Here is a 26,119-nt window from a genome sequence, read left to right on the forward strand (position 1 = left end):
TTGAGGAGGTGGAGGAGGAGAAGGGGAATAACCTCTGGAAGATGAGGTGGAAGCTTCTTCGGCCAAAGCGATTGGTTCATCTAGAAGAGGAGGAGTCTGAGAACGTCTTTCCCTCACTTGTTCGAGGTTTGAGGAGAAAGGACCGAGGAGTGCTGGGTTATCAGCTGCACGGGTTCGCTAATCAATAAAACCTCTACACGACGCCCTGTAGCTGAGAAGCACTTGGGCTGCTCTTGCTCGGCCAGCAAGATGTGTACCTTGCCCGTTGAAGGCCAATGCCCGGTTGATATCCGCTACGTGGACCTGGGGAGTAATAATGTCATGCCTTTGATTGACATTTCTGGGTGCAAAACACGAAGTTAACAGTCAATAAACAATTAATTAGAGATGCAATACAAAAAAATTGCTCGATAGAATGGTTCTATGAGGAGAAAAGAACTAACGTGGGGTGCCAAATCTGTGAGGCGCGTGAATGCCTATCACCCTGCCATCCTCCTCTCTGGGCTCGAAGTTCCCCATAACGATGATGAAGTCATCATCATCCCCTAGAGCATAGTCGGGAAGTTCAAGGACAAGTTTTTTCCTAGAATCCCGACTCTTCAAGTAGTAGGTTAGGGCGTCTTTGGTTCTGGAAATGCTGTACAGGTGGTGGATGTCGTGTAGCCCTAAAAAGGTACCTAGCATTTCGTTAATGGCATTCACACCCATGACAACCCTAAAAAAAATTGGCAGAGACTTGCATAGGGGAAAGCCTATAGTGGGCTAAAACCTGACAGAGCAATGGAGCCAAAGGGAACCTGACCCCGCCTTCTACAACGGCGACTACAGGGATTTGGAGGGTGTCGTTATCAGGACTCTTGCGAATAGCGACCTCCGGGGTCAGTGCAGTGGCTACGTTGTCAAGTATCTCATAACGAGATCTGAAAGTAGCCATGGCCTGAGGGGTGTTGCAATGGCGCCGAAACCTCCCCATTTGTGAATAGTGAAATTACAGACATAAACGAAGGGATGCTGAGCAAACCCTAAATGATAGAAATGCCCCAAATCGAAGATAATGGGGAGAGTAAAGGAACGTTGACTTACGGTGTCACGATCGGAGTTTCTAGACTGCAGAGACCCGTAAATTATTATAATTTCGGTAATCTTTAATGCTTGAAAGAATCGTATTATTAATAAAGTTGTACATTAGTTTGTGGGGGTGTACGGATATATGTTTACTGTAGTGTGTCAAACACTTAGAGAATAGTAAAATGTGAGTTTTGAGCTTGTAATGATGTTTGGAAGTGTTGGTAGCGATTGGGGTTTGATTCGGTGTCCGTCGGTGAGATTTCACTTTTTTGCCCATCCAGTACCGGTACCCTTTGTCCAAAAGTTATGTGGTTTGGTATTTTTGGGGTTCCAGTACCGGTATTGGGAATCGCCCAAGACCGGTACCTGCTGTCAATTTTTAGAAAACTCAGCACGCTTTTTGGACCACTATAAATAGCGTTTACTATTTTTCACACCCAAACACCACGAAAACAGATCTATAAAACCCCCTCTCACCTACCCCACTCCAATCTCACCCAAAACTCTTGATTTCTACCCCAAATCTTCAAGATCCAAGAGATTCCTTCCTCAAAATCACTTGATTCTTGCATTGGTGAACAAGAGGTAAGTTTTGTGTCCTTGCTCTCACTTTTCGGCTCTCACCCACATTTTTCTCTCCCTCCTCTCAATCACTTGTTGATCCTTGTTTGTTTATCTTGTTTTTGGGTTGTATTCACCCTAGATCTTGTAGCCAAGTTTGGGTGGAGCTTGTTTTTGGTGGATTCAAGCATATAGTACTTGGTAGACTTAGGGTTTTGCTCAAAACCCACTTTGGTAGGGATTTCTCTCTTTCTCTACATGTTAAGTGGTGATTTCGTGTGACATTAGTATTTGATTGCTATATATGGTTCGGATGGAACACCCTAGGATTTATGGATTTCATATTCGTTCGAATGATGTACTTTTGTCTTGAGGCATGAGATTCATGAGTTATTTGTGACATGTTTAATAATGTTGGCATGTGTGGAATGAGTATATAGTGTCGGTATTTGATAATGATAGTAATGTGGTTGTTGTTATGAAGTGGAATGTGGAGTTTATTGTGACGCGAGGGGTGGAAACACAAATTCACAAGGGGTGGGGTTAATGTGACGCAAGGGATGGAATCACAATATCACAAGGGGTGGACAATTTGATGGAAGGAATATGTGTGTGTGTGTGTGTGTGTGCGCGTGGGTGTCTGATAATAGTAAATGATGTTGAAATGCATTGTTGTCAAGTTTACCATTTAGCTTGATTCACTGTGTCCATGTTTATCATCTCATCAGCATATAGATTTTGTAGAGAATTTTCTGTCGGGCTTGTGTGGCTTAACCAAATCCTTCTTTTCAAGTTCCATTGCCGGACAATAGGTTTCATGCCTCGTGTGTTTGGATGGGAAGACATTTTTGACGCTAACTGTATTTAGTTACCTTAATCATCTTGTAATGACTTCATTTTTGTTAATGATGGTTTTGTAACTAATTATCCTTGAATCTTTTTGACTAAACCGTTTGTAACCAAATAACTTGTTCAAACTTGTATTTAATCTCATTTGTGGCCAGTGTGCCAATATTGTATATTCCTTAAAGTTGGGGACTTGTTTGTAAGTTAAACAGGTGGGAACTCTTTTTGGGTATTATTTATCTTATGCGAGGATATTTTGTCGAAAAGGTTTATTTATTTATGTTGAAAATCGATGGCGTAACAAATTGGTATCAGAGCGTCTAGGTTTGAATACTTTGAGACCGTGGGGAGACTTTTAGTCTCATGGGTTCAAAATGTCACGTCTTCTTGCATGTCATATGTGTGCTTTTGTGAATTGACATTACTTGACCTATGTGGCATTGCATTTCAATATAGTAGAGTGGCGTGGAGTTGTTTTGACTTGTGTTGGGATAGTTGGGGGCTTAGACCTCATGAAGTGATGTTGTTATTAATGAACCTTTCTTCTTATAACTTGTAGTAAGATGCCTCCGAGAACGCGTGCTAGAGCCGGTGAGGCAGAGAGTCGGGGTGGTCATGGTCGTGGCCGTGGCCGAAGGGCACCGGTTGAGGATGAGGTTAGCTTTCATGGGGAAAATCCTAATGGAAATTCGGGGGAAGGGGCCGGGCATGGTCAGGGACAGGAAGTTCCAATCGTTCAGAATCCTTTTGCTAAGGATTTCGTTGCAGCTCTTCCGGCTGCAAATCTTCTAAGCCCAGCCCCTAGGGAGAGTGCTGACAGTCGTGCTTTGTCAGCAATGAGGGAGTTCAGCCGTAGGAATCCACTGACGTTTGATGGGTCGAGTAGTGACCCTCTTGTAGCCGATCATTGGCTAGCTTAAATCCGAAAGCTTTTTAGGGCTCTTGGGATCACGGAGGATGACTTGCGAGTCAACATTATGGCCGTTCAACTTACCAAGGAAGCAAATGAGTGGTGGGAGTCACTTTTAGAATCGAGAAAGGATGCGAGGAGAGTGGCAAGGACCGCGGCTCAAGCGAATGAGCTAGATGTAGCGAACTTAACTTGGGCCAAATTTGAAGTGCTCTTCGAGGAGCAATATTTTCCAGAAACTAGTCGTGACCTTTTGAGATAAGAGTTTGAGAAGCTAGAGTAAGGGAATATGACCGCATCAGAGTATGCTTTGAAGTTCCAATCTTTGTCCCGTTTCGCGCCGGAGTTGGTAGCTACCGAGGAGAGAAAAAGTAGGTGGTTCGAAAAGGGGTTGGATGACACCGCGAAGAGAATGGTGATGGCACAACGCAAGGGGAGGTTCGCCGATGTCATCGAGTGTGCAAGGAGCATTGAGATGCCTAAGGAGGCACCATGAAATCCTAGGGCTTGGGAGCCGAGGCAACCGGTAGGGAGTGTGAGCTCTTCTTTGGGGGGTTTTGGTAGTCAGGGGAGGAAGAGGCAACGAGATCAATTTTGAGCTTCCCAGGGTCCATTGAACTTTAGGCCTCCATCGTCTTCATCTTTTGGGACTCGGTGAAATCCGAATAGGCCTCTGATTGTGTGTCACAAGTGTGGTCAAGCAGGGCACATTCGTGCTCAATGTCTACGGCTCTTGGGTACGTGTTTTACTTGTGGGAAGGGAGGTCATTTTGCAAGGAATTGTCTGCATGGAAAAGGGGCATGAAGCGAGTCCGGTTCAGTGCAGCAGCTGAGGGGTGGACAGGGTTCTGGTTGGCAGTCATTTCGGGGCACTCAATGACAGTAGCAATCTCATTTCTGTCAGACCACGTCAGCTCAAGGATCTCAGGGTGAAAGAGGAACAAGTTCTTCGACACCTACTCAGGGTTCCGGTTAGCGGGGTGGACATGTTCAGAGTCAGACGACTCAGGGAAGGGCTTTTGCTATCACTTCTGCTATTCTGCCTCCACCACCTCCTTTCACTTCTCAGACCCCGGAGGCTTCGGTTGTGAGGGGTACATTTCTATTGTTTAACTCCTTTACTAGAGTATTATTCGATTCTGGAGCATCGCATTCATTCATTGCTGCATCTTTTGCTTGTGCATTGGAACTGGAAATTGAAAGTATCAATCCTCCATTGTTCGTTGAGACACCCATAGGGGGTAGATCGCCGTTAGATTGTATTTGCCGGGATTGTGAGTTTGTCATTCAAGATCGTCGTTTTTCCTTTGACTTCATCGTGTTGAATATGTTGGGGTTTGACGTTATTTTGGGAATGGATTGGTTGTCTACATTTCATGCTACGATAGATTGCTTCAAGCATCAGGTCCGTGTTTGTCTGCCTGGGGGTGCTTGTTTTGAGTTCTTTGGGAAGCGTCGGGAACCGTTAGAATCGTATTTGTGTCGGTCTCGGGAGCAAGAGTCGGTGTATGCCTTATTAGCGGGTTTGGCCTTAGATGAGGATGTGTCCGCCCGTGGGGAGTTGCCTTTTGTTGTTTGCGAGTTTTCGGACGTGTTTCCAAAGGAGTTACCTGGTTTGCCACCTGAGAGAGAGATTGAGTTCACCATTGATTTACTTCCTGGTACTGCCCCCATCTTCGTACCTCCTTATCTTTTTGCGCCGACCGAGTTGAGAGAATTGAAAACTCAATTGCAAGAATTGGAAGGTTTGGGATTTATCCGTTCGAGTACGCCACCGTGGGGAGCACCAGCTTTGTTTGCTCAGAAGAAAGATGGGTCGCTTCGTCTACGTATCGATTATCGAAAGTTGAACCGTGTCACCATTAAGAATAATTACCCAATGCCTAGAATCGATGATTTGTTCAACCAACTTCGAGGTGCAACTTGTTTCTCCAAGATCGATTTGAGGTCCGGTTACCATCAATTGAGAGTTTGAAGGGAGGACATTTCAAAAACCGCTTTTCATACTCGTTATGGTCACTATGAATTCGTTGTTATGCCCTTTGGATTGACAAATGCACCTGCAACATTCATGGACTTGATGAACCATATCTTTCGTGCCTATCTTGATCGTTTTGTGGTCATCTTCGTGGATGATATCCTTATCTATTCGCCTTCGAAAGAGGAACATCAAACCCACCTTTCCATCATTCTTGAACTCTTGAGAGAACACCGTTTGTATGCCAAACTTAGTGTGTGTTTTGGTTATCCGAAGTCAAGTTTTTGGGTCATGTTGTGTCGAAGGATGGGGTATCCGTTGATCTGGGGAAGATAGAGTCCGTAATGAATTGGCAACGATCAAAGAGTGTATTCGAGATTCATAGTTTCTTGGGCTTGGCCGGGTATTATCGTCTTTTCATACTCGATTTCTCTCATCTAGTGGCTTTGATGACTAGGTTGACTCGTAAGGGGACTCGTTTTGTTTGGAGTGACGCGTGTGAGAAAGCCTTTGAAGAATTGAAGAGAAGGTTGACTACCGCGCTAGTTTTGATTGTGCCCGAACGGGGAGTCGGTTACTCCGTGTATTGTGATGCATCGAAAGAGGGGTTCGGGTGCATTTTGATGCAATTTGGACAAGTGGTGGCGTATGGATCATGGCAATTAAAAACTCACAAGCGGAATTACCCTACCCATGACTTAGAACTTGCAGCCATCATCTTCGCTTTGAAGAGTTGGCATCATTACCTTTACGGTGAGAGATTCGAAGTCTTTTCCAATCACAAGAGTCTAAAATACTTGTTTTCTTAAAAGGAGCTTAATTTGCAACAACGCCGATGGATGGAGCATCTAGAAGACTACGATTTTGAGTTACAATATCACCCGAGAAAGGCAAACGTGGTAGCGGACGCATTAAGTAGACAATCGACACATCTTGCGAGTTTAGCCATCCATGAGTGGAAGACAATGAACGACTTAGGCTTATGCAATTTAACCATTCAATCGACTTTATCGACTCGAGTAATTGAAGCTCAACAACAAGATGAAGAAGCGGGAGAGTTTTGCAATAAGTTTCTTAGTGGAAATGCTCGAGAAGGGGGGATGATTCATGCCGATCAAAGTTTGTGATACCAGGGAAAGTTGTTCGTACCCATTTTGTATCGGGAGAAAATTTTGAGAGAATGTCACCATTCACCGTTAGTCATACATCCAGGGGGAACAAAAATGTATCATGACTTGCGTAGACAGTTTTGGTGGCCGGGAATGAAAAGAGACGTCGTTATTTTCGTGTCCAAGTGTCTTACGTGCCAACAAATGAAAGCTGAGCATCAACGACCTGCAGGGGAGTTACAACCATTGCCAGTGGCCGAGTGGAAGTGGGAAAATGTGACTATAAATTCGTTATCGGCTTACCGACATCGCCAAGAGGGCACAATGCCATTTGGGTGATAGTTGATCGATTGACCCAGTTAGTGCATTTCTTACCTATTTAAGTTACGGATTCGATTGATACACTTAGTTGTTTGTATATTCGCGAAATTATCCGCCTTCATGGAATTCCCGTTTCTATTGTGTCCGATCGAGATCCGAGGTTTACCGCGCATTTTTGGCAAAGTTTGCAAACCGCTCTTGGCACCAACTTATTGTTTAGCACCCCGTATCATCCTCAAACGGATGTGCAATCCGAGAGAACGATCCAAATCCTAGAAGATATGCTTCGAGCTTGCATTATGGATTTTCGGGGTAGTTGGGAAGATCATCTACCATTAGTCGAATTCGCGTACAACAATAGCTACCAATCTAGCATCGAGATGGCACCGCATGAAGCTTTGTATGGGAGACCATGTCGATCACCCATTTGTTGGACCGAGTTGAGGCTACGTTAGTTGGGCCGGATTTGATCAAAGAAACCTCTGAAAGCATGAGAGTGATTCGCCAACGTCTTCTTGAAGCACAAAAGAGAACCATCGAGCAAGTCAAAGTGATTCGTCAACAATTATTAACCGCGCAAAGTAGACAAAAGAGTTATGCTGATCGTCGTCGCCGACCATTATTATTTGAAGTAAGGGGTCATGTGTTCCTTAAGGTGTCACCGTGTCGGGGGTTATCTTGTTTTGGGCAAAAGGGCAAGTTTTCACCACATTTTATCAGACCGTTTGATATTATCGAGAAGATCGGGGAAGTGGCATATCGTTTGGCATTGCCATCGAGACTATCGGGCATTCATGATGTATTCCACATGTCGATGTTGTAAAAGTACGAGCCGGATCCATCACATGTTCTAGAGTGGTCCAAACTAGAATTGGAAGCCGATGCATCTTATGGGGAGGAGCCGACACAAATCCTAGATTTGCATGAGCAAATTTTGAGGGGTAAAACCATACGTTTAGTACAAGTTCTTTGAAATACTCTCGGAAAGGAAGAGTCGACATGAGAAAGAGAAGACGAGGTTAGAGAGAAGTATCCGCAATTATTTTCGAATTGAATCAATGTGAGTCTCAAATTTTGACTTTATAATTGTTACCTCATTGTTTGATAATACGTGTTGTGGCATGAGCATGTTTACTTGATGCATGAGCTTAGTTGATTTGAATTGTAAATCTCGGGACAAAATTTCTTTAAGGAGAATAGAATGTAGAGATCCGTAAATTATTATAATTTCGGTAATCTTTAAACCTTGAAAGAATCATATTATTAATAAAGTTGCACGTTAGTTTGTGGGGGTGTATAGATATATGTTTACTGTAGTGTGTCGAACACTCGGAGAATAGTAAAATGTGAGTTTTAAGGTTGTAATGATGTTTGGAAGTGTTGGTAGCGATTGGGGTTTGATTCGGTGTCCGTCGATGAGATTTCACTTTTCTGCCCATCCAGTACCGGTACTGCATTTTGCCCAGTACTGGTGCTCGTTGTCCAGAAGTTATGTTATTTGGTATTTTTGGGGTTCCTGTACTGGTGCTAGGAATCGCCCAGTACCGGTACCCGCTGTCGATTTTCAGAAAACTCAGCACACTTTTGGACCACTATAAATACCCCCCTTTACCATTTTTCACACCCAAACACCACGAAAATAGATCTAGAAAACCGCTTCTCACCTACCCCACTCCAATCTCACCCAAAACTCTTGATTTCTACCCCAAATCTTCAAGATCCAAGAGATTCCTTCCTCAAAATCACTTGATTCTTGCATTGGTGAACAAGAGGTAAGCTTTGTATCCTTGCTATCACTTTTTGGCTCTCACCCACGTTTTTCTCTCCCTCCTCTCAATCACTTGTTGATCCTAGTTTGTTTATCTTGTTTTGGGTTGTATTCACCCTAGATCTTGTACACTACAAGAAAAATTGCATTGGGTGACGAATGAATATCGTCACAAATTGCTTGTTTTTCGTCACAAATAATATAGGTGACGAAAAAAAATTTGTCGACTAAAGGTTGTCGAGGATTCCTACCTGGTGACGAAATCTATTTTTCGTCACCTATAGTGTCTTTTGATGACGAAATATTTCGTCATCAAAAAGTGAATAATTGGTGACGAAATTTTTTTCCTCACTTATTGTGTTTTTTGACGACGAAATTTTTTGTCATAAATTATTCCTTTTGGCAACGAAAAAATTCGTCACTGATGAGTCTCATCGGTGACGAAAATTTTCGTTGCAAAAGACATTTTCATATGGGAAAAAATTCTTTCTTTCTTACTCTTGCTGGGTTTCGAACCCGAGTCTCTTGAGATTTTCGCGCAAGCTCTAACCAACTGCACCACACACACTTTTCAGTAAATATTTGAAATATCTAATATATAACATATATGTTTAACATAAAAATATATTTCAAATGTAATTTTGAACCTTTAAACATTAAAGTTAGTAATTTTGATAAACATGAAAGTTGTAGGCAATTGAGTTATTGTTCAAACCCAATTTGAATTATCTCAATCGGAGCTTTTAGTAAAGAGTTATGTTCGAAATACATTTAGTGACAAAGCGCAATTCATAAATTTCGTCACGAAAGGTACCCATTTGATGACGAAATATATTTTTCGTCACTAAAAGCGTTAAAATGGTGACGAAATTATTTTTCGTCACCAAAGTTAAGCATTTGGTGACAAAAAAAATATTTCGTCACTAAATTGGACTCATTTAGCGACGAAATTTTTTTTTTGTCACCAAATGATTATCTTTGGCGACAAAAAATAATTTCGTCACCTTTTTTTAAGCTTTTGGTGACGAAAAATGTATTTCGTCTCCAAATGGGTACTTTTGGTGACGAAAATATTTTTTTCGTCGCTAAACAGGTATATTTGATGACAAAATTATTTCGTCACGGAAGTTGTCAAAATGGTGACGAATTTATTTTTTCGTCGCCAAATATACTCATTTAGTGACAAAATTAAATTTCGTCACCACTTTTTCGTCACCAATTTCCATTTTTCTTGTAGTGGTAGCCAAGCTTGGGTTGAGCTTGTTTTTGTTGGATTCAAGCATATAGTACTTGGTAGACTTAGGGTTTTGCTCAAAACCTGTTTTGGTAGGGATTTCTCTTTCTCTACATGTTAAGTGGTGATTTCGTGTGACATTAGTGTTTGATTGCTAGATATGGTTCGAATGGAACACCCTAGGATTTATGGATTTCATATTCTTTCGAATGATGTAGTTTTGTCTTGAGGCATGAGATTCATGAGTTATTTGTGACGTGTTTAATAATGTTGGCATGTGTGGAATGAGTATATAGTGTCGGTATTTGATAGTGATAGTAATGTGGTTGTTGTTGTGAAGTAGAATGTGGAGTTTATTGTGACGCGAGGGGTGGAAACACAAATTCGCAAGGGGTGGGGTTAATGTGACGCAAGGGGTGGAAACACAATATCACAAGGGGTGGACAATTTGATGGAAGGAATATGTGTGCGTGTATGCGTGTGTGCGGATGTCTAATACTAGTAAATGATGTTGAAATGCGTTCTTATCGAGTTTACCATTTAGCTTGATTCACTGTGTCCATGTTTATCATCTCATCAGCATATAGATTTTGTAGAGAATTTTCTACTGGGCTTGTGTAGCTCAACCAAATCCTTCTTTTCAGGTTCCATTACCGAACAATAGGTTGCATGCCTTGTGTGTTGGGATGGGAAGACATTTTGGAAGCTAACTGCATTTAGTTACCTTAATCATCTTGTAATGACTTCATTTTTGTTAAAGATGGTTTTGTAACTAATTATCCTTGAATCTTTTTTACTAAACTATTTGTAACCAAATAACTTGTTCAAACTTGTCACTACTACAATAATAGATAAATATCACACTAAGGAGGTTCACAAAGATCACGGTTTTCAGTGAAAGCGTGATAAAAAATTGTAAGCCAACTTTTTAATCTCAGTTTAAATCAAAAGCTGAGATAAAAAGTGGTGCTTAGCCACAGAAAAAAGCAAGATAATAGATCTCACTCTTGTGACGAGATAAAAGAAAAAAGACCTCACTCGTACAGTGTGATAGAAGACTAATAGCCGCGGAAAAGAGTTTCCGAGAGAGACAAAGACCTCACTTGTGCAGTGAGATAAAAAAAAAAAAAAAGACCTCACTTTTGCGGCGTGATAAAAAAACTCTGGTGCGAAAAAATGGCGAGCTAAAAGATCTCGCTCTTGTGGCGAGATAAAAGACCACGGAAAAAATCGAGAACTTCTGAATTTTTTGGCTCATTTAGGCGCGCTTGGAAAAGGGGAAAGTAATTGAAAGGGTGCTCAAAACGACGTCGTTTCACGCTAGCCCAAAATAAACCCTTTCCTCTCCACTCACCCGTTGAAGTTCTCCAGTACACGCTGAAGCTCTCCAGTACACGTTGAAGCTTCATCCTCCCACGCTGTCGCCGCCTCTTCGCCCCCATCCTCACACGTCGCTGCCACCGCCTCTTCTCTCTCCACCACCACCATGAAGGAAGAAACGGTGCGCTCCCTCTCTTTGATTTAAATAAGCCCTAGTTCCTCTCCACTCAGCCGTTGAAGCTCTCCACTCACACGTTGAAGCTTCATCCTCCCACGCTGCCGCCGCCTCTTCGCCCCCATCCTCACACGCCGCTGCCTCCACCTCTTCTCGCTCCACCACCACCGTGAAGGAAGAAACGGTGCGCTCCCTCTTTGTGATTTTTTGTATTCCTCCATTATCCTTCTCCAAAATGTCATCTGATTTAATCATCGGTATGGAAAATCGCATGGGAGATGAAGATTTTCGTGTATTTTTATTGCATTATAGAAATGCAATTTGTATCTATTTCAGTGTTGTCTTATCAGATCTGAATAACTTTCACTCTCCAGAATTTTTTCAAAACTAGAGGATAGATTTTCATTTCTTCAATGGATTCTACCAATGGAACAATCACCTGGGACGAAAAGGGTAATCCTAGGCTGTTCGCAGCATTAGTGGGCTACAAGGATAGTAAAGCATCATCTGCGAGTGAGGGACTAAACAGTAGGGGCTTTTGCAGCATCAATACCATGAATGTGAAGTAGTGCCCAACAAGGAACAGAGAGAGCGCAAAAAAGAAAATAATAAAGAAAGTTTCTCCAGTTATGCATTTGTCCTAATTTGTCCAATTTAACTTTCAATTTCCCAATCTTTCTCTTCTGCATGTCCTCCATTTTTCATTTCTAGTACTTGTTAGGATGGCCCATTAATTACATTAGTTTTCTGTTATAGTTGTTGCCAGCTGTTGGTTTGTGTATAATAACTGTTAAAATGTGTTCGACATTTAGTGCTCTTGTTAGATGGTTACCTGTTTTCCCTTTGTATATAAAAATACTCTGAAGTTAAACAACGTGTAATGTTTAACTTCTTCGGTTAACCGGGAGCTCTTTAATAGCCAACCAAATGATTACTCTCTCCGTACCCATTTGTTTGTCCTCGTTTTATCCTAACCGAACAGAATATTGTTTATACACTCTATCTTTTAATTCTATCACACTTTTTATATGCACTATGACCATTGTTTGATAGATTTCAGTTATTTCTTTATTAACTAAAGTTTCTGTCTCGTTAGATGGTTGATGATGGTCTAAGATTAAATGAAGCATTTATTTACCGTATGTGCTATTGATTCATTCATGTGTTTTAGATCAAATTTAATGTATTCGAAGCTGCTAGTGGACTCTTAAGTACACCTGCTACCCAAACATCACTCTTCCAAGGTTACCTGATTTCCTGCACAGAATTGATCATTGGTTTACCACTTTCTGCAACAATTTTGGTGTTTCCATGGTTTCCGGCCGGCCATGTTGATCATGTTTTCAAGCTAGCTTCTGCATAGAATTTATCATTCATACTCGAGATTTCCAGTCCAATCGTCCTGAATACCCTCTCTATCGCACGATCAATCTCTCCGACTCTGATCATGTGATAAGGATGGGTTTGGCAGAGAATCCTGTGGTATCATTTAGCATCACCCTTATTTCATGCACAAGAATTTGTATTTTAAGTTTTGGTTAGAGCTTAAAGGGACAATCCTCCTTGGTGCAGGGGACGACCTCTCTTTAACCAGTTAACTTAAACACTACTCGATCTATTAGTTTTGACCAACACCTGAATACCCACCCATTGTTGCCATAAACAATTAAGTGGGCCGAGTTGCCTTTTTCATTTTTCTTTTTGGTTTGACGGTCAGAGTGTTCGAGCCAATTTAGGCGCGGTGGAGTTGCCATTTTAAAACTGATACTTTCGAACTATATATCACATTTCAAGATTACCGTATGTGATCCTCATGTACTAAAAACTACTAATGCTAGTTGCGGAGGGGATCGACGTAGTGATCTCTATCACCTATGATATTAACTTGATAGAACGATAAGGACAGCCGGCCAGGTGCCGGCAGCTATAGTTGTTGAAAATCTGAGATTGTTGTTTTTAACCCCTTCTTATTTCAAGGTTAAACAAACGTGGTCCCTGTTTTCTCGATGCCTTCTCGTACGTTACCTCTCATAACAACTCGATCGAACGACGAGAACCGCCAGATAACGAGGTGTTGGAAATTTGATACTTTTGAACGATCTCTTATAGTTGAATATTATGGTACGCAATAATCTTTGACTGATAGTATTGTAACGTTGGATGAAATGAACCATGTGATCTCATCACCTATTATCACATTAACTTCAACCCGTCTATAGTCTTGTGGCAGTCACATCTAGTCTTGTAGTTTAGCCTTAACTGCTGTAGACATTGTTTGGTTATAGCAATTGCTTACATATTTGTGTGTTGATTTGTCTGATGTTCCTTTGGTATATTGTGATAATCTATCTGCAATTGCCTTGGCTGCTAATCCGCTTTTCCATGCTTGCACCAAACATATTGAAGTCGATTACCACTTCATTCGAGAGAAAGTCTTGGCCTAACAAATTGTTGTTCAGCATTTTAGCTCTCTTGATCAGGTGGCAGATCTTTTTATCAAACCTTTTCCAATTCAGCGGTTCCAGTTGCTTACTTCCAAACTTATGGTTGCTTTAGCCCTCATAAGTTTGCGCGGGGGGGGGGGGGGGGTGGGGGGGGCGATGTTAGGATGGCCCATTAGTTACATTAGTTTTCTGTTATAGTTATTGCCAGCTGTTGGTTTGTGTATAACAGCTGTTAGAATGTGTTCGACATTTAGTGCTCTTGTTAGATGGTTACCTGTTTTCCCTTTGTGTATAAAAATACTCTGAGGGGTGATAGGAGAATACAACATAAATGAAATAGAATTCCCTCTTTCTTTGCTTATCCTTCTCTGTCCATTTTCCACGATCTCTCTATTGCTTTTGTAAATCTTTATTTCAGATTCTATGAATTGTATGTTTCATTAGTACTTTCGTACTTGACACATTCAGTAGACTTGCATGTTGCTGCTCTGGAATTTACCGACATGACTTAGGTAGTTTTTAGTTTCCTGGAGAAGGAATGAAATTGTTATCTCTAGGTCTCCTCATGGAATGGGCTGCGTGGCCACACAAAGCCATGTAGTTTAATTAGTCTTCCCTTCCATTAATAGCTTTTGTTTTTTCTAAATGAGGCCTATGGTTTTACCCCTTCATTGTTGCTGCACTCAAACAGGCGAGGGCCTAGGGAAACTCTTGATTAAGACGTAAGTTTTTGGACTTTGAGCATTATTGTTTGAGCCCTTTCCTTAATCATATTATGTTGATAGTACTTACAAGTATTGCCTCCTTGAAGTGCATTCAAAATCTATGATAGCAGTAAGGGAGTACGGAGTAGTCGAATTATTAATTGGAAAACAGTTGAGGTATCAATGCAATCTCTCTCCTTTTGGCTTTTTTCGGAATTGTTTTTATGTTTTTTCTTATTGAAATTATCGTATTTGTCTACAGTGCCCGAAACAACCTACAAACGTGGAATGTGGTTTCTATGTAATGAAATACATGAAAGATTTGATTAGAGATGAGAGGATGTTAAGCAGAGGAAATGTGAGACTTATTTTTAACTTGTATTTCTTTATATTGCTTTATGAATAGAATTGTTAAATTGTAAGTATTTTTTTTTCAATTTATTGCAGTTCAATGGAAAAAAAACTTACACGAAAGCCGAAATTGATGAAGTGCGAGCCGAGTGGATAAAGTTTGTCATGAACGAAATATAATCAGCTTATACATGTAAGTTACCTCTTCATTTGTTTAGATGGCTTTGATCAAGAATGTAGGTTGTAGCTTGTTAATTGTGTTGCATTGGGAGTGTTGAGATTAGTTTCAAGCTTTGGAAATGTTGGTCATTTGCTTGGAGCTATTTTATGAGCTCCTTTGTGAACATTCATTATTTGACTGGCAACTCTCCTACTCACCTTCAACATCTCATATCACAAATGCACTATGCATTTTCTATGAAGGAACTTGGTTCTCTTTCCTATTTTCTGGGTATTGCTGTTCAATCTTGTGCTAAGGGCCTTTTCTTATCTCAGTCTAAATATGCTAGAGAAATCCTCCACAAAGCTGGTCTTGCTGATTGTAAGCCCTGCATTTCTCCTTCAGTGATCAAGCCTACCTCCTCTTCTGTGTCCTCTGCCCCCTTTGCTTTTCTAGTTCTTTTTAGGAGTATTGTAGGTGCTCTCCAATATCTCACTATTACTCGTCCCGATCTTGCTTTTGCTGTCAACCAAGCTTACCAACATATGCATTTTCCTACCGTTGGTGACTTTGCAGCAGTGAAACGATTGCTCAGATATCTTAAGGGTACTATTGATCATGGTCTGATTTATCAACCTTCCTCATTTGAGCTTCATGCTTTCTCTGATTCTGATTGGGGTGGGGACTGCTCTGCCCTCAAGTCTTCTTCTAGCTATTGTGTGTATCTTGGTGACAATCTTATTTCCTGGTCTGCAAAGAAGCAGACAACCGTTTCTCGTTCCTCTACCGGGGCTGAGTATCGCTCTCTTGCTCACACTGCTGCTGAATTGAGTTGGCTTCAATGCTTCTTCGTGACCTTCATATTCCGGTTACTTCCACTCCGGTGTTGTAGTGTGATAACACCTCTGTTATTGCCTTGGCCATGAATATGATAAGAGTACTGAATCTAATGTATCCTCACAGTAGAACGATATATGGGTCTAGTTACACCATAGTGTAACTATGGTAAGTCGGTTAGGAATCAGTTAGTGGAAGTATGTAGTGAAGTGGAGGTGCTAGTTGTTGATAGCTGTATTAGTTCAAGTAGTTCGTCTTTACTCTTGTATAAAGTTGTAATCTGTATAAATTCCTGAATCAAGAATGGATCTTTTCTAAATCTCTTTAACAGAGATGTCCAATATCATCTAAAATAAACTTAGACCAAGCATTTGGCCCTGTACACAAAATTTTAGAATGGCAATCTGCCAAGAGGAGTTATATTTCAAACCCAACTCTTCAAGTTGAAATTGGATGTGTTTCGGGCTCAGATTAAACAGGCCATCGGGCCTAATTCGAGGCGAATAGGAGCCCTTACTAACCGGATTGTAGCTTTTAAAACTTTTTCATACGCATAACGCCTACTACAATCTACGAATCCGATGCTTCGGCAATGGAATTGTCCCGTGCCTTTTCGTTCTTTATGCCACATAATTCTGTGTTCCTGCGGGTCAGATACCGTTATCCTCACTATATTTAGATGTTATAAGAATGTTTGTTGACATGCAAATGGAATTTTGCCTGCATGTTTGAGCTTAAACCAGTCGTATCTGTGGTTAGTAGTATTCATGACAGCCAGGCCTTGTTCTTTGGTTCTTCAGTTGTTGTTTCACTTTCTCTGCCGTGGTCCATAGATACTATGTTTCTTGTTGGCAACTAGGTAGCATTTTGGATATGGCATATTCTCTTAAAAAGGAGAAGACTTTTTTATTATGTTGATTTTGCTGTTGCCATGATGTTGATGTGAAGTGCTCTATTAGCCTGCTGCTAGTTCTACTTCTCTTGATGCGGCTTCTTTTTGCTTGGAGTTCTTGATCTTATATATGCTTGAGTTTGGTTCTAAAGATATGTTTTCTGTTGGATTAATTTAGGCATGCTCTGAGAATGACGAAGTGCTTCAAATTGGCTTCAGAGAATGACGAAGTGCTATTCGTTGTAGCTTAGGACATAACTCCATGCTTGTGGTTCAAGTTTTCTTTGTCTTTTTTGTTGTTGAAGCTTTTGTTCTGCATTTTTTATGCATTTTCAGAAATTTGATTGATCTTATATTGAAAGTAGGCTTTCTGGCACCATGTTTCTATCTGTGATATGTTTTGGGCAAGATGCAGTATCATTTATGCATATTTCGTATCGCAATGTCTTTTGTTTTGGAGAAGATAGCTACGGGCTGAATACATATTTTATGTGTATTTATTATTGGTTACAGATTCGGGCATTTTTTAAATGCAAAAAAAAAAAAAAGTATCTTTCAATCACGGTTTTAGACTGTGATGATAAGAACATTTAATCAAGCTTTTAGACGAAAACCGTGATCTAAAAATCACAAAAGACCACGCCTAGCTATTTTCCATCTCATTTTTTAGGCATGAAAGATCACAGTTTTTGGTGGTGATTGTTATCTACATACAATCACGGTTTTTTAAGAAAAGCGTGATCAAAAACCCAGGATAGAACACGCAGATGAGTTTCCATCTCGGTTTTGCCTAGAAACGATCACACCTTTTGGGTGTGATTGTTTTTATCTTTCAATCACGGCTTATAACAGTGATAAAAAAGAGAGATTTACAATCACACTCAAATCTATCACGGTAGCGCGAGTGTGATGGAAAACTAACAATCACTGCAAATAGCTGTGATTGTTATGCTTTATTGTAGTAGTGTGTATTTAATCTCATTTGGGGCCGGTGTGCCAATATTGTATATTCCTTAAAGTTGGGGACTTGTTTGTAAATTAAACAGGTGGGAACTCTTTTTGGGTATTATTTATCTTACGTGAGGATCTTTTGTCGAAAAGGTTTATTTATTTATGTTGAAAATCGAGGGCGTGACATAGACCTTGTAAAAGAGAACCACGAGATGGTGAGCAGTGTTCTGATGGCGGGTATTCTCCAATCTTTTTTCTGCTGTGGGAGCCTAGAGAGAGATTGTGGTTTTGAAATGGGACGAAAACCCAAATATACCCTAATGAGTGGGGTGGCGTATGTGAAACGTCACCCCAGACGCCGTTTGGGCGTTCCCCAAAGGGATCCATTCGCATTTAATGTGAACGGTACAAAGTATGCCACGTGTAAAGGTAAGGGCAGGAAAAGCATGTCCAGCCCAAACGATGAGACGTTTTGCCAGGACTAATGATGGAAATTGCACCAATTTTTGTGAAAACAAAGTGTAGGAGCAGAGTGAATTTGCTCGGTACTCGGGAGCTTTGCTCGTCATTTGAGTAAAAATAACGAGTAAAGCTGGGGAGCAATTGTCGGGAGGTATTGCCAAACAGGCTCAAATAAGGCCCGAACACGTGATACGTGGGACCATGGTGTGAGTACGATAGGACAAGTCGCCGTGCAAGACAGTGGTCGGCTATATGGACCAATGACATGAGAAGTCATTGGTCCAGGAAGTCTGTACGGGGTCATGGAACAGTGAACATGTGAAGTTATTGGTCCGTGAGATTGATAAAGAACCAGTGACATGTGAAGTCACTGGTTCAAGTAGTCTGTTCGGCAATGAAAGGGCCGAACAAGAAGCGAACTCTAGGGAAAGCAGCCTCAGATGCAAGGAACATTCTAGAAAGTTCCAGAACAGTAGGATTCCATAAAGGAATAAGATCTCGAGAATATAGGATCTGGGGAAGATATCCAATGGGAATGGGATGTTCGGCCAACTATGAAAAGGAATCCTAAAAGGACTAAGATAATGAGTTGATAAGGGAACGAGAATCCAAGATATCCTTAGTTTCTTGTACGAGGTAGGAAACTTAGGGCAACACGGATACTTGGGCAGCAAGTATCTATGAATCTATAAATATGAAGTAAACCTAGAGGTAAAAGGTATGCAATACGTTGCACTCATTTATTCTCCTACTGATAATTAGGGTTTTCTGCTAGTACGTGATACTAACTTTGGCATCGGAGGGCCTTTAGCAAGAAAGGCAAAGGTGCGCTCACCCCTTGTCTGTTTTGCAGATTAGGGTTTCGACGACAAATTAGGAAACCTTTCCTAAAAAACATTTTAGCACCATTCTTGTGCTAATCAAAGCACCATTCATTTTTGTCCACTTACAGGTGCCGTGATCTCGGCCAGCGCAGGTATGAATCGGCATAAATAGGAAACCTTACCTAAAAAATATTTTAACGACTTTTGTGAATGTGGTGGGGGCATATCTCAAATGGCCTGAATTTTGGCCCCGTCGGCATCAATCCCATGTCGTTGGACAAGGAACCCGAGGAACTTTCCAGCTATCACGCCAAAAACAAACTTCAAGGGATTCATTTTGAGCTAGAACTTCCTGCAGCGCTTGAACACTACGGTCCAGATCGGCTAAGTGATCCTACTGCTACTGGATTTCACCAAGTCATCGACATAGACTTCCACAATTCGGTGAATCAAATCATGGAAGATAGCCATCATCGCGCGCTGGTAGGTCGCACCTGCATTCTTTAGTCCAAAGGGCATAACAAGATAATAAAAATTACTGAGTGGGGTTCGAAATGTCGTCTTCTCTTCATCCTCGGACACCATTTTAATCTAATTGTACCCACTAAATCCATCCATAAAAGAGAACATTCGGTGGCCCGATGTAGCATCTACCTACGTGTTGATGTGGGGCAGTGGAAACTCATCCTTGGGGAAAGCCTTGTTGATGTCGTGAAAATCTACGTAGACTCTTACTTGACCATTTTTCTTCTTGACACGCACAATATTTGCGAGCCAGTCTGAGTATTGGATCACGAGGATGAACCCTGTTTGTCACAATTTCTCCACTTCTTCTTTGATTTTTCCCTCTATGTCTGGATGGTACTTTCTTTGGGATTGTTTGACTGCCTTTAAATTTGGAAAGACATCCAAATGGTGTGTAACCATTGTGGTGTCTAAACCTAGCATCTCCTTATAATGCCATGCGAACACGTCAGCATTCGCGCGCAGTAATGTGACCCAACTTCTCTTTGAACTCTTCATCTAGTGTTTTACTGATAAAAATGGGCTTCTTGGGCCCGTCTCCATTACTCAAATCAACATCTTCAAGGAGCTTTTGTTGTGGCTTCGGCTCATCTTGCATGCATTCAGGGGCGGGTTCTGGTTCAAGAACGATCTCTTCGCCATCAGCGCTGAATGCCTCGCTGGGGCCAACGATTCTATGGCTAGTCGCTGCCCCAGCACACCATCATAAACAATACACCACTTTCCCCCTCTTTTTCACTTTCGTGATTTTCCTGGGGGTAAGCGGTATCTGTCGCGATAGGGCCACCTTTTGTGCATTCGACTCATGCTTGATATCCTCCCATCGTGGGGGCTTTACACCCCTCGACTTAGCAACAATCGCTTGGGAAGATTCTCGCAACTCGATAAAGTATACTGTGTTGGCGAGGTGCACTTCATGGACATCAAATGGCTTCTTTGAGGCACGCACGGTGATTCTTTTCCCAACCCAGATTCCCTTCAAGCACTAATGGTAGCTGGAAGGAATAATGGCGTATCTGTGCATCCAACTGCGCCCCAAGATGATGTGGTAGATGGAGTCAACATCGATGATGTGAAATTTGGTGGCTGCGTGGATGGGTCCCACCGCGAGGTCCACCACTACGTATCCCAGGGATTCCTTCTTGTCACCGCCAAAGCCTGTGATAGTGATGGGAGTCTTGACTATGTGATTTTCAGGAACTCCGATTGTCTTAAAAGTTGTCAATGGCATGAGGTTGATAGAGGCTCCACCATCAAGGAAGGCGCGCCATTGTTCCACCCCATTAACGCTTGTGGTAACATACAGAGGCCTGTTGTGAGGGAAAGGGATGCGTCTGTCAGCTTCCGTGAAGGTAATGGCATTGGAATCTTCTTTGATAGTGCGCGGGATAGATCCTTCAGCTGACATGCACGCCTCATGATGGACAACTGCAATATTAATAATGGCTTCCGTCATTTCAAGGAGCGCGGTAGGTGTAAAACTAAAACCGTCAAAGAAGGCTTTAAACTTCGTATTGCCCAACAACATCTTGACCAAAGAATCCGGATCTGAATTGACCATGGGGGTCAGATAACTCGTGAAATCCTCGGTGATCTCATAACAGGAGGCCATGCAAGCCCAGTCATCCTGATCTTCATCATCGCTATACATGAAAGGGTAGCATTCAGCTCTGTTTACCTCATGGTTCCTGTGATTCAGGAAAGGTTCTTCGCGCACATTGCGCTGGCCAATTCGGAGCTCATTGGCCTACTGCTTTTGTCGGAAAATTCTCTTCAACGTCCAGCAATCACTTGTAGGATGTTTCGTGTGGCGATGAAAAATGTAAAAATATGGGCTTTCGCGATCTCGACGTGAGGGCTCGTGCTCTATGTCAGGCAACTTGATTTCGCCATCTGTGACCCACGCAGCCACCAAGGCTTTGACTTCTTCCAAATTGCATGGATAGTCAGGAGCAGGTCCATAGGTGTCCCTTTCCTTTCTCTTCCTATTGCCCCCTTGCTGCTTCTATGCAATTGTCGCGGTAGCAGTTGAAGCAGTAGTTTTGCCCTTCCAGGTATCCTTCTTGACTGGCATGACCACCGAGTGCAAATTGTACGCAGATTCCAACAACGCGGAGAAAGTAGCGAGCTTCAGGTTTATAAGATGGACCTGAAAATCGTTGATCATGCCGCTAATGCAAATTTCCACCAACTGACTTTCTTTGATGGACTCGGTACACTCAACAGCGCGATCTTGGAAACGCTTGATGTAAGTGATGATGTCCTCACCGTACATCTGGGCTTCCTTGGTAAGAGTGATAGAAGTCACCTTTTCTCGCATTTGAAAGAACTTAGCATAGAACTTGTTGACCATCTCTTCCCATGTCGGAATGGAATACGGCTCAAGATTAACGTACCAGGTTTATGCATGTGAGGTGAGCGACTTAGAGAACTCGCGCAAGCGGAGGTTATTATCAGCAGCGTGCGCACCAAGAGATTCAATAAAGTGGACAACGTGCTCCTACGTGCTGCCCTCTTTGCCATCGAATTTAACAAATTTGGGTGGAGTATATCCTTTCGGATAAGGCAAGGACAGGATAGCCACTGAGTAGGGTGGCTGGATACCTGGAGGTGGGAAGGATGGCAAGATAGCTTTGGCATTCTCTTTCTGTAACAAGGCCTGGACATCAGCCAAGGTGAGAAGCGGTCCTGCGGGTGGGGTGACAATAGCCTTTGCAGGCAAGCTATTGTGTTCTCCTGCCGGTTGCTTGTGGCCACTAGAGCCCGAGTCCCCGGCGATACCTCCAACTAAGACACCTTGTAATGCGTGGGGCTGTAAAATGAGCGATAGGGCTGGGCAAAGACCGACGGGTGGTATGGACGGGGTCGCTTGCGATGAGATAACTTGGTGCGAGCCACTATCACCAACCTAGATCAGCTGGGGAACCTCTCCTCCAGTGGCAGTGGCCCTGGGCAAAGTGCCAGTAATGGCCTGTGTGAACCCTTGCAGGGCCGCGAGCATCTACTTCTGATTGTCATGGAGTTGCTGCTGACCGCTTTGCATAAGCTTAAGAGCCTGGGCAGCTACATCAGCGCTAGTAGTCTCGGTGATCTCTTCGAGGGTTATATCTTCATGGTGAGTTACACCTTTGCCACTCATGGCTGCGAAGATAGGTTCTCTAATGAGGATTAACCACAAAACAAAGCACACCTCCCTAGCAGAGTCGCCTGTTGTAGGTTCGTGTTTTGCGCTAGGTAGCTGATGTGTAGATCTTATGTGAGTTAGAGAGGTATGATTGGTTAGTGGTTAAAAGAATGGGGAAAAGAGGAATAGTATAGTGGGGTGAAAGAAACGGGCACGGGAACAGAAAAGACAAAGGCAGCATGTCGCATATAGGTTTTCCCAGATGGATCGTATGATATTAGCCCAAGAAGAATGTGCTCCTTCCATAGTCCAAAATCCTCTAATCCTTTCTCTAGAAAAGCCTGTTCTTGTCTCTCTCTTAGTGTGTCCAAAAAAGGAATGTCAGACCCTTATTTATAGGCCTCTGGGCCTAAGGTGGTTCCCAAGGCGGCCCAATCTAATCTCGACACGTGTCCCTTCTATTCCCAAGGTCGCGAGGGTGACATCATTATGCGTGCATGGCACGCGGGTGACACGCGCTACCCCTTTCCTTAGCCACCAAACCACTAGATTTCCCTCAATTCCCGTAGAAGCGCGACCCGCGATGATCGTATCTTTGCTAAACCCATTGGTTCTGCCTTTGACCAAGGCGCGCTCTATTATCTAGGTGATCTTTAGGTATCTAGGTCCCTTTTGCACTCTTTGGCTTCCTGGAGCCTGCGCGAACTGATCCCCCCATCGCGATGACTCTCACCATCCCTCTGCTCTTTTTTAATCATTTTACTCTTTTATTTGGTTTCTTTGAAGCCCCCCCCCCCCCCCCCCCCCCCCCCGCACTATGTCGACACGCGGGTCCCACTTCACACCACCTGGCGCTGAGGTTCTCATCATAGCATAGACTACGTGTATTCCTTTCTTTTGTCACCTCCACATGTCACCTTGTAAGTGGTTGGTCAAAATCTTTCTTTTAGTCAACAATCCATTATTTTGACCAAACCTACAATTGGCAAAAGGTTACTAGTTTTGATTATCCAAAACTCACAATTTGAATATTTCTAAGTAGACTACTAAATTTGATTATACCATTATGAGCCATATTTTGTACAAACATTGTTAACTTTAGAAATCTATTAGGCTATCCACAATGGCATAATCAAAATATAGATAATCAAAAATTGTCACATCAACTTTTAATTATCTATTTAAGAGATTGTTAAGCTTAGCAATGTAGAGAGAATGTTAAAGGAAATAGATTAAATTCTTTCCACCGGTGGTGAAAACCCCACTTTTCCACCACTACCTTTTTCAGTCCTACCGTGTATTTATTGTCGATCTAAACCGTTCATCTTGTAGACCCCACATAGTAATGTATTCATCAAAAAATAAACTTGATCAGACATTGATAGGAGTATCAAAAATTGAATTTTACTTTGCAAAATGGATAGTTTATCTTCATTGTAAGGAGGTTATCCCAAACAGCCACAGTAGGTACCCCGAACACGTGATACGTGGGGCCACGTGGTCTATAAACTAGGACATACCGCCAATAAGGACGGTGGTTGGCATTGATGACAGGTGGCATAAAAAGTCCTTAGAGGGAGGAATTTGTTCGGCAATGAGATAGCCGAACAGAGGAAGATCCCTTGGAAAGATAGCCTTAAGTGATAAGGCGGTAAGAGTATTCTAGAAGAGAATAAAATCTTACAGGTAAGGAAGCCGAATATTCGTTCCAGATAAGTAAGGAAAGAGTCCAAGTAAGGAGCGAATCCCATGAAGAGAGGAATCCCTGTGTAATAAGATCTCGGCTTATTGAAAAAGAGGGAGTCCTAAAGAACTAAGTGTCCTATACGAGATAGGAAACTTAGGGCAACAAGGATGCTTGAGCAGCAAGTATACATATATCTATATAAATGAGGTTCACCTAGAGGCAAAAGGTATGCAACATGTTGCACTAATACTTTCTTATAGATAATTAGGGTTTTTGACTAGTACAAGATACTAACTTAGGCATCGGAGGGCCTTTGCCACGTGGGGCAAAGGTGCGCTCACCCCTTGTCTATTTTGCAGATTAGGGTTCCAGCGACGGTATGAGGATTCCAGACAGGAATCACGAGAAGTTGTTGAGTTCTCTGAGCTGCTATAAGGACCATCTAATTTTTTCCACTTAAAATTGGCGCCGTTTGTAGGAAACGAAAGAATTCTCTTTAAATATGACCATGTTGGAAGAAGATCCAAAGACACTACACAATCCAAAAGACCTATTGGGTGAGGGAGAAAGACAAAACCCCACTAGGAGCTCCGAGAACGCCCGAGACAAGACATGGAAGGAAGACAACAGGCAAGGGCAACCCCTTGACTGTCCTTGATAGTTCTATGGATAAAGAAGGCAGGACGGCCACGAGGGTCCACATGGATGGAAAGCATGCACAGCAGTGAAGACATCCTTGATAAAAAGAGGCAGGAAATAGAGGAGTTCGCTCGTTTGATCAGAAGACAAGAATACGAAATTCGAGAGATAGAGCAGATTCGAGAAAATCCCGAGGACTCCGGACTTTCATGAAGAAACTCTAAAGAAGACAGACGAGCACTGGTGGAGTACAAGAAGGCTCCTTCTCGAAGAAGAAGAAGCAGGAGTAGGAGTCGTACTCCAGGACGAAAAAGAGCTTCTCCGCAAAAACAAAGAAGCAGGAGTCGAAGCCAAAGACCAAAGTGGCGAAGGGCTTCTTCACGAAGAAGGAGAAGCAGGAGCCGGAGTCCTACCCCCGAGGAAGGAGGGACCAGGAAGCACCATAAGGATGAGTACGAGAGACCTGATTCTGATTGGGAAAAGAATGGGGCTCACAAGACGAAGGGACGTGAGGACAGAACCATGACTGCACGAGAAGTAGCACGGAAGGCCCTCGGCAATATAGAAACCTCCCCCTTTACGAGAAAGCTGCAAGAAGCAAGGCTGCCAAGCAGGGTGAAGCATGGCACGTTCGTCCTTTACAAGACAAATACAGACCTCGTGGCTCATGTGCAACACTATCAACAAGCGATGTTCATGCACTATGGGGACGATGCCATTATGTGCAAGATGTTCCCATCTAATATGGGGAAGGTGGCATTGTCTTAGTTCCATAAGCTTGCTTCGCACTTCATACGAGGATGGAGGCAGTTGGCCGAGGAATTCACTGCTCGGTTGCCGACGAGCAAAAGAGCACCAAAGACCTTTGAGAGCCTCTTCGCAATGAAGCAAGGAGAGAACGAGCCAATCAGGGATTATGAAAAAAAAGCACTGAGAGACTTTCAACGAGATTGAAAGTTGCAGCGAGGAATATGCAATAGCTACGTTCAAGACTGGGTTGCCAGTTCAGGGAGAATTGCGTCAATCATTGAACATGAGTCCAATGGGTACATTGGCAAAAACTGAAATGGAGCGAATCGAGCAACATACTAGAATGGAGGATGACATACTCCGTGAGAACGGCAAAGTTGTAGCTGAACATGCAAATGGGCCTATAAAGAATCAGACAAACTGGAGCCCAAGACTTACAAGGAGAGAAAAGATTACAGGCAAGCTAAGAAGGAGCCGTA

At 42.5% G+C, this 26,119-nt stretch overlaps 2 protein-coding genes across 2 annotated transcripts; both read left to right on the forward strand.

Moving 5' to 3' along the window:
- Positions 1 to 14,445: 14,445 nt before the first annotated feature.
- On the forward strand, positions 14,446 to 16,856 carry LOC131330189 (uncharacterized mitochondrial protein AtMg00810-like). The gene is made up of 5 exons (XM_058363687.1): positions 14,446 to 14,615; positions 14,701 to 14,796; positions 14,886 to 15,856; positions 15,968 to 16,061; positions 16,746 to 16,856. Exons 3-5 carry the CDS (start codon positions 15,117 to 15,119, stop codon positions 16,854 to 16,856), a joined length of 945 nt encoding a protein of 314 aa, XP_058219670.1. The 5' UTR covers positions 14,446 to 14,615; positions 14,701 to 14,796; positions 14,886 to 15,116.
- A 7,897-nt stretch (positions 16,857 to 24,753) lies between these two features.
- On the forward strand, positions 24,754 to 25,658 carry LOC131330198 (uncharacterized). Its single transcript, XM_058363697.1, has 2 exons — positions 24,754 to 24,881; positions 25,106 to 25,658. Exons 1-2 carry the CDS (start codon positions 24,754 to 24,756, stop codon positions 25,656 to 25,658), a joined length of 681 nt encoding a protein of 226 aa, XP_058219680.1.
- The last annotated feature ends 461 nt before the right edge of the window (positions 25,659 to 26,119 follow it).

The sequence above is a fragment of the Rhododendron vialii genome, chromosome 1a (assembly GCF_030253575.1).
Source record: "Rhododendron vialii isolate Sample 1 chromosome 1a, ASM3025357v1".
NCBI lineage: Eukaryota > Viridiplantae > Streptophyta > Magnoliopsida > Ericales > Ericaceae > Rhododendron > Rhododendron vialii.

Excerpts from the sequence above, each read along its gene's own strand:
- LOC131330198 (XM_058363697.1), top strand. The coding sequence starts at position 24,754 with ATGACCATGTTGGAAGAAGATCCAAAGACACTACACAATCCAAAAGAC. Across the intron at positions 24,882-25,105 it reads ACATGGAAGGAAGACAACAG|AAACTCTAAAGAAGACAGAC; the intron begins GCAAGGGCAACC and ends ACTTTCATGAAG.
- LOC131330189 (XM_058363687.1), top strand. The coding sequence starts at position 15,117 with ATGAGCTCCTTTGTGAACATTCATTATTTGACTGGCAACTCTCCTACT. Across the intron at positions 15,857-15,967 it reads TGTAGTGTGATAACACCTCT|GAATCAGTTAGTGGAAGTAT; the intron begins GTTATTGCCTTG and ends TAAGTCGGTTAG. Across the intron at positions 16,062-16,745 it reads CTTTACTCTTGTATAAAGTT|CCTGCTGCTAGTTCTACTTC; the intron begins GTAATCTGTATA and ends GTGCTCTATTAG.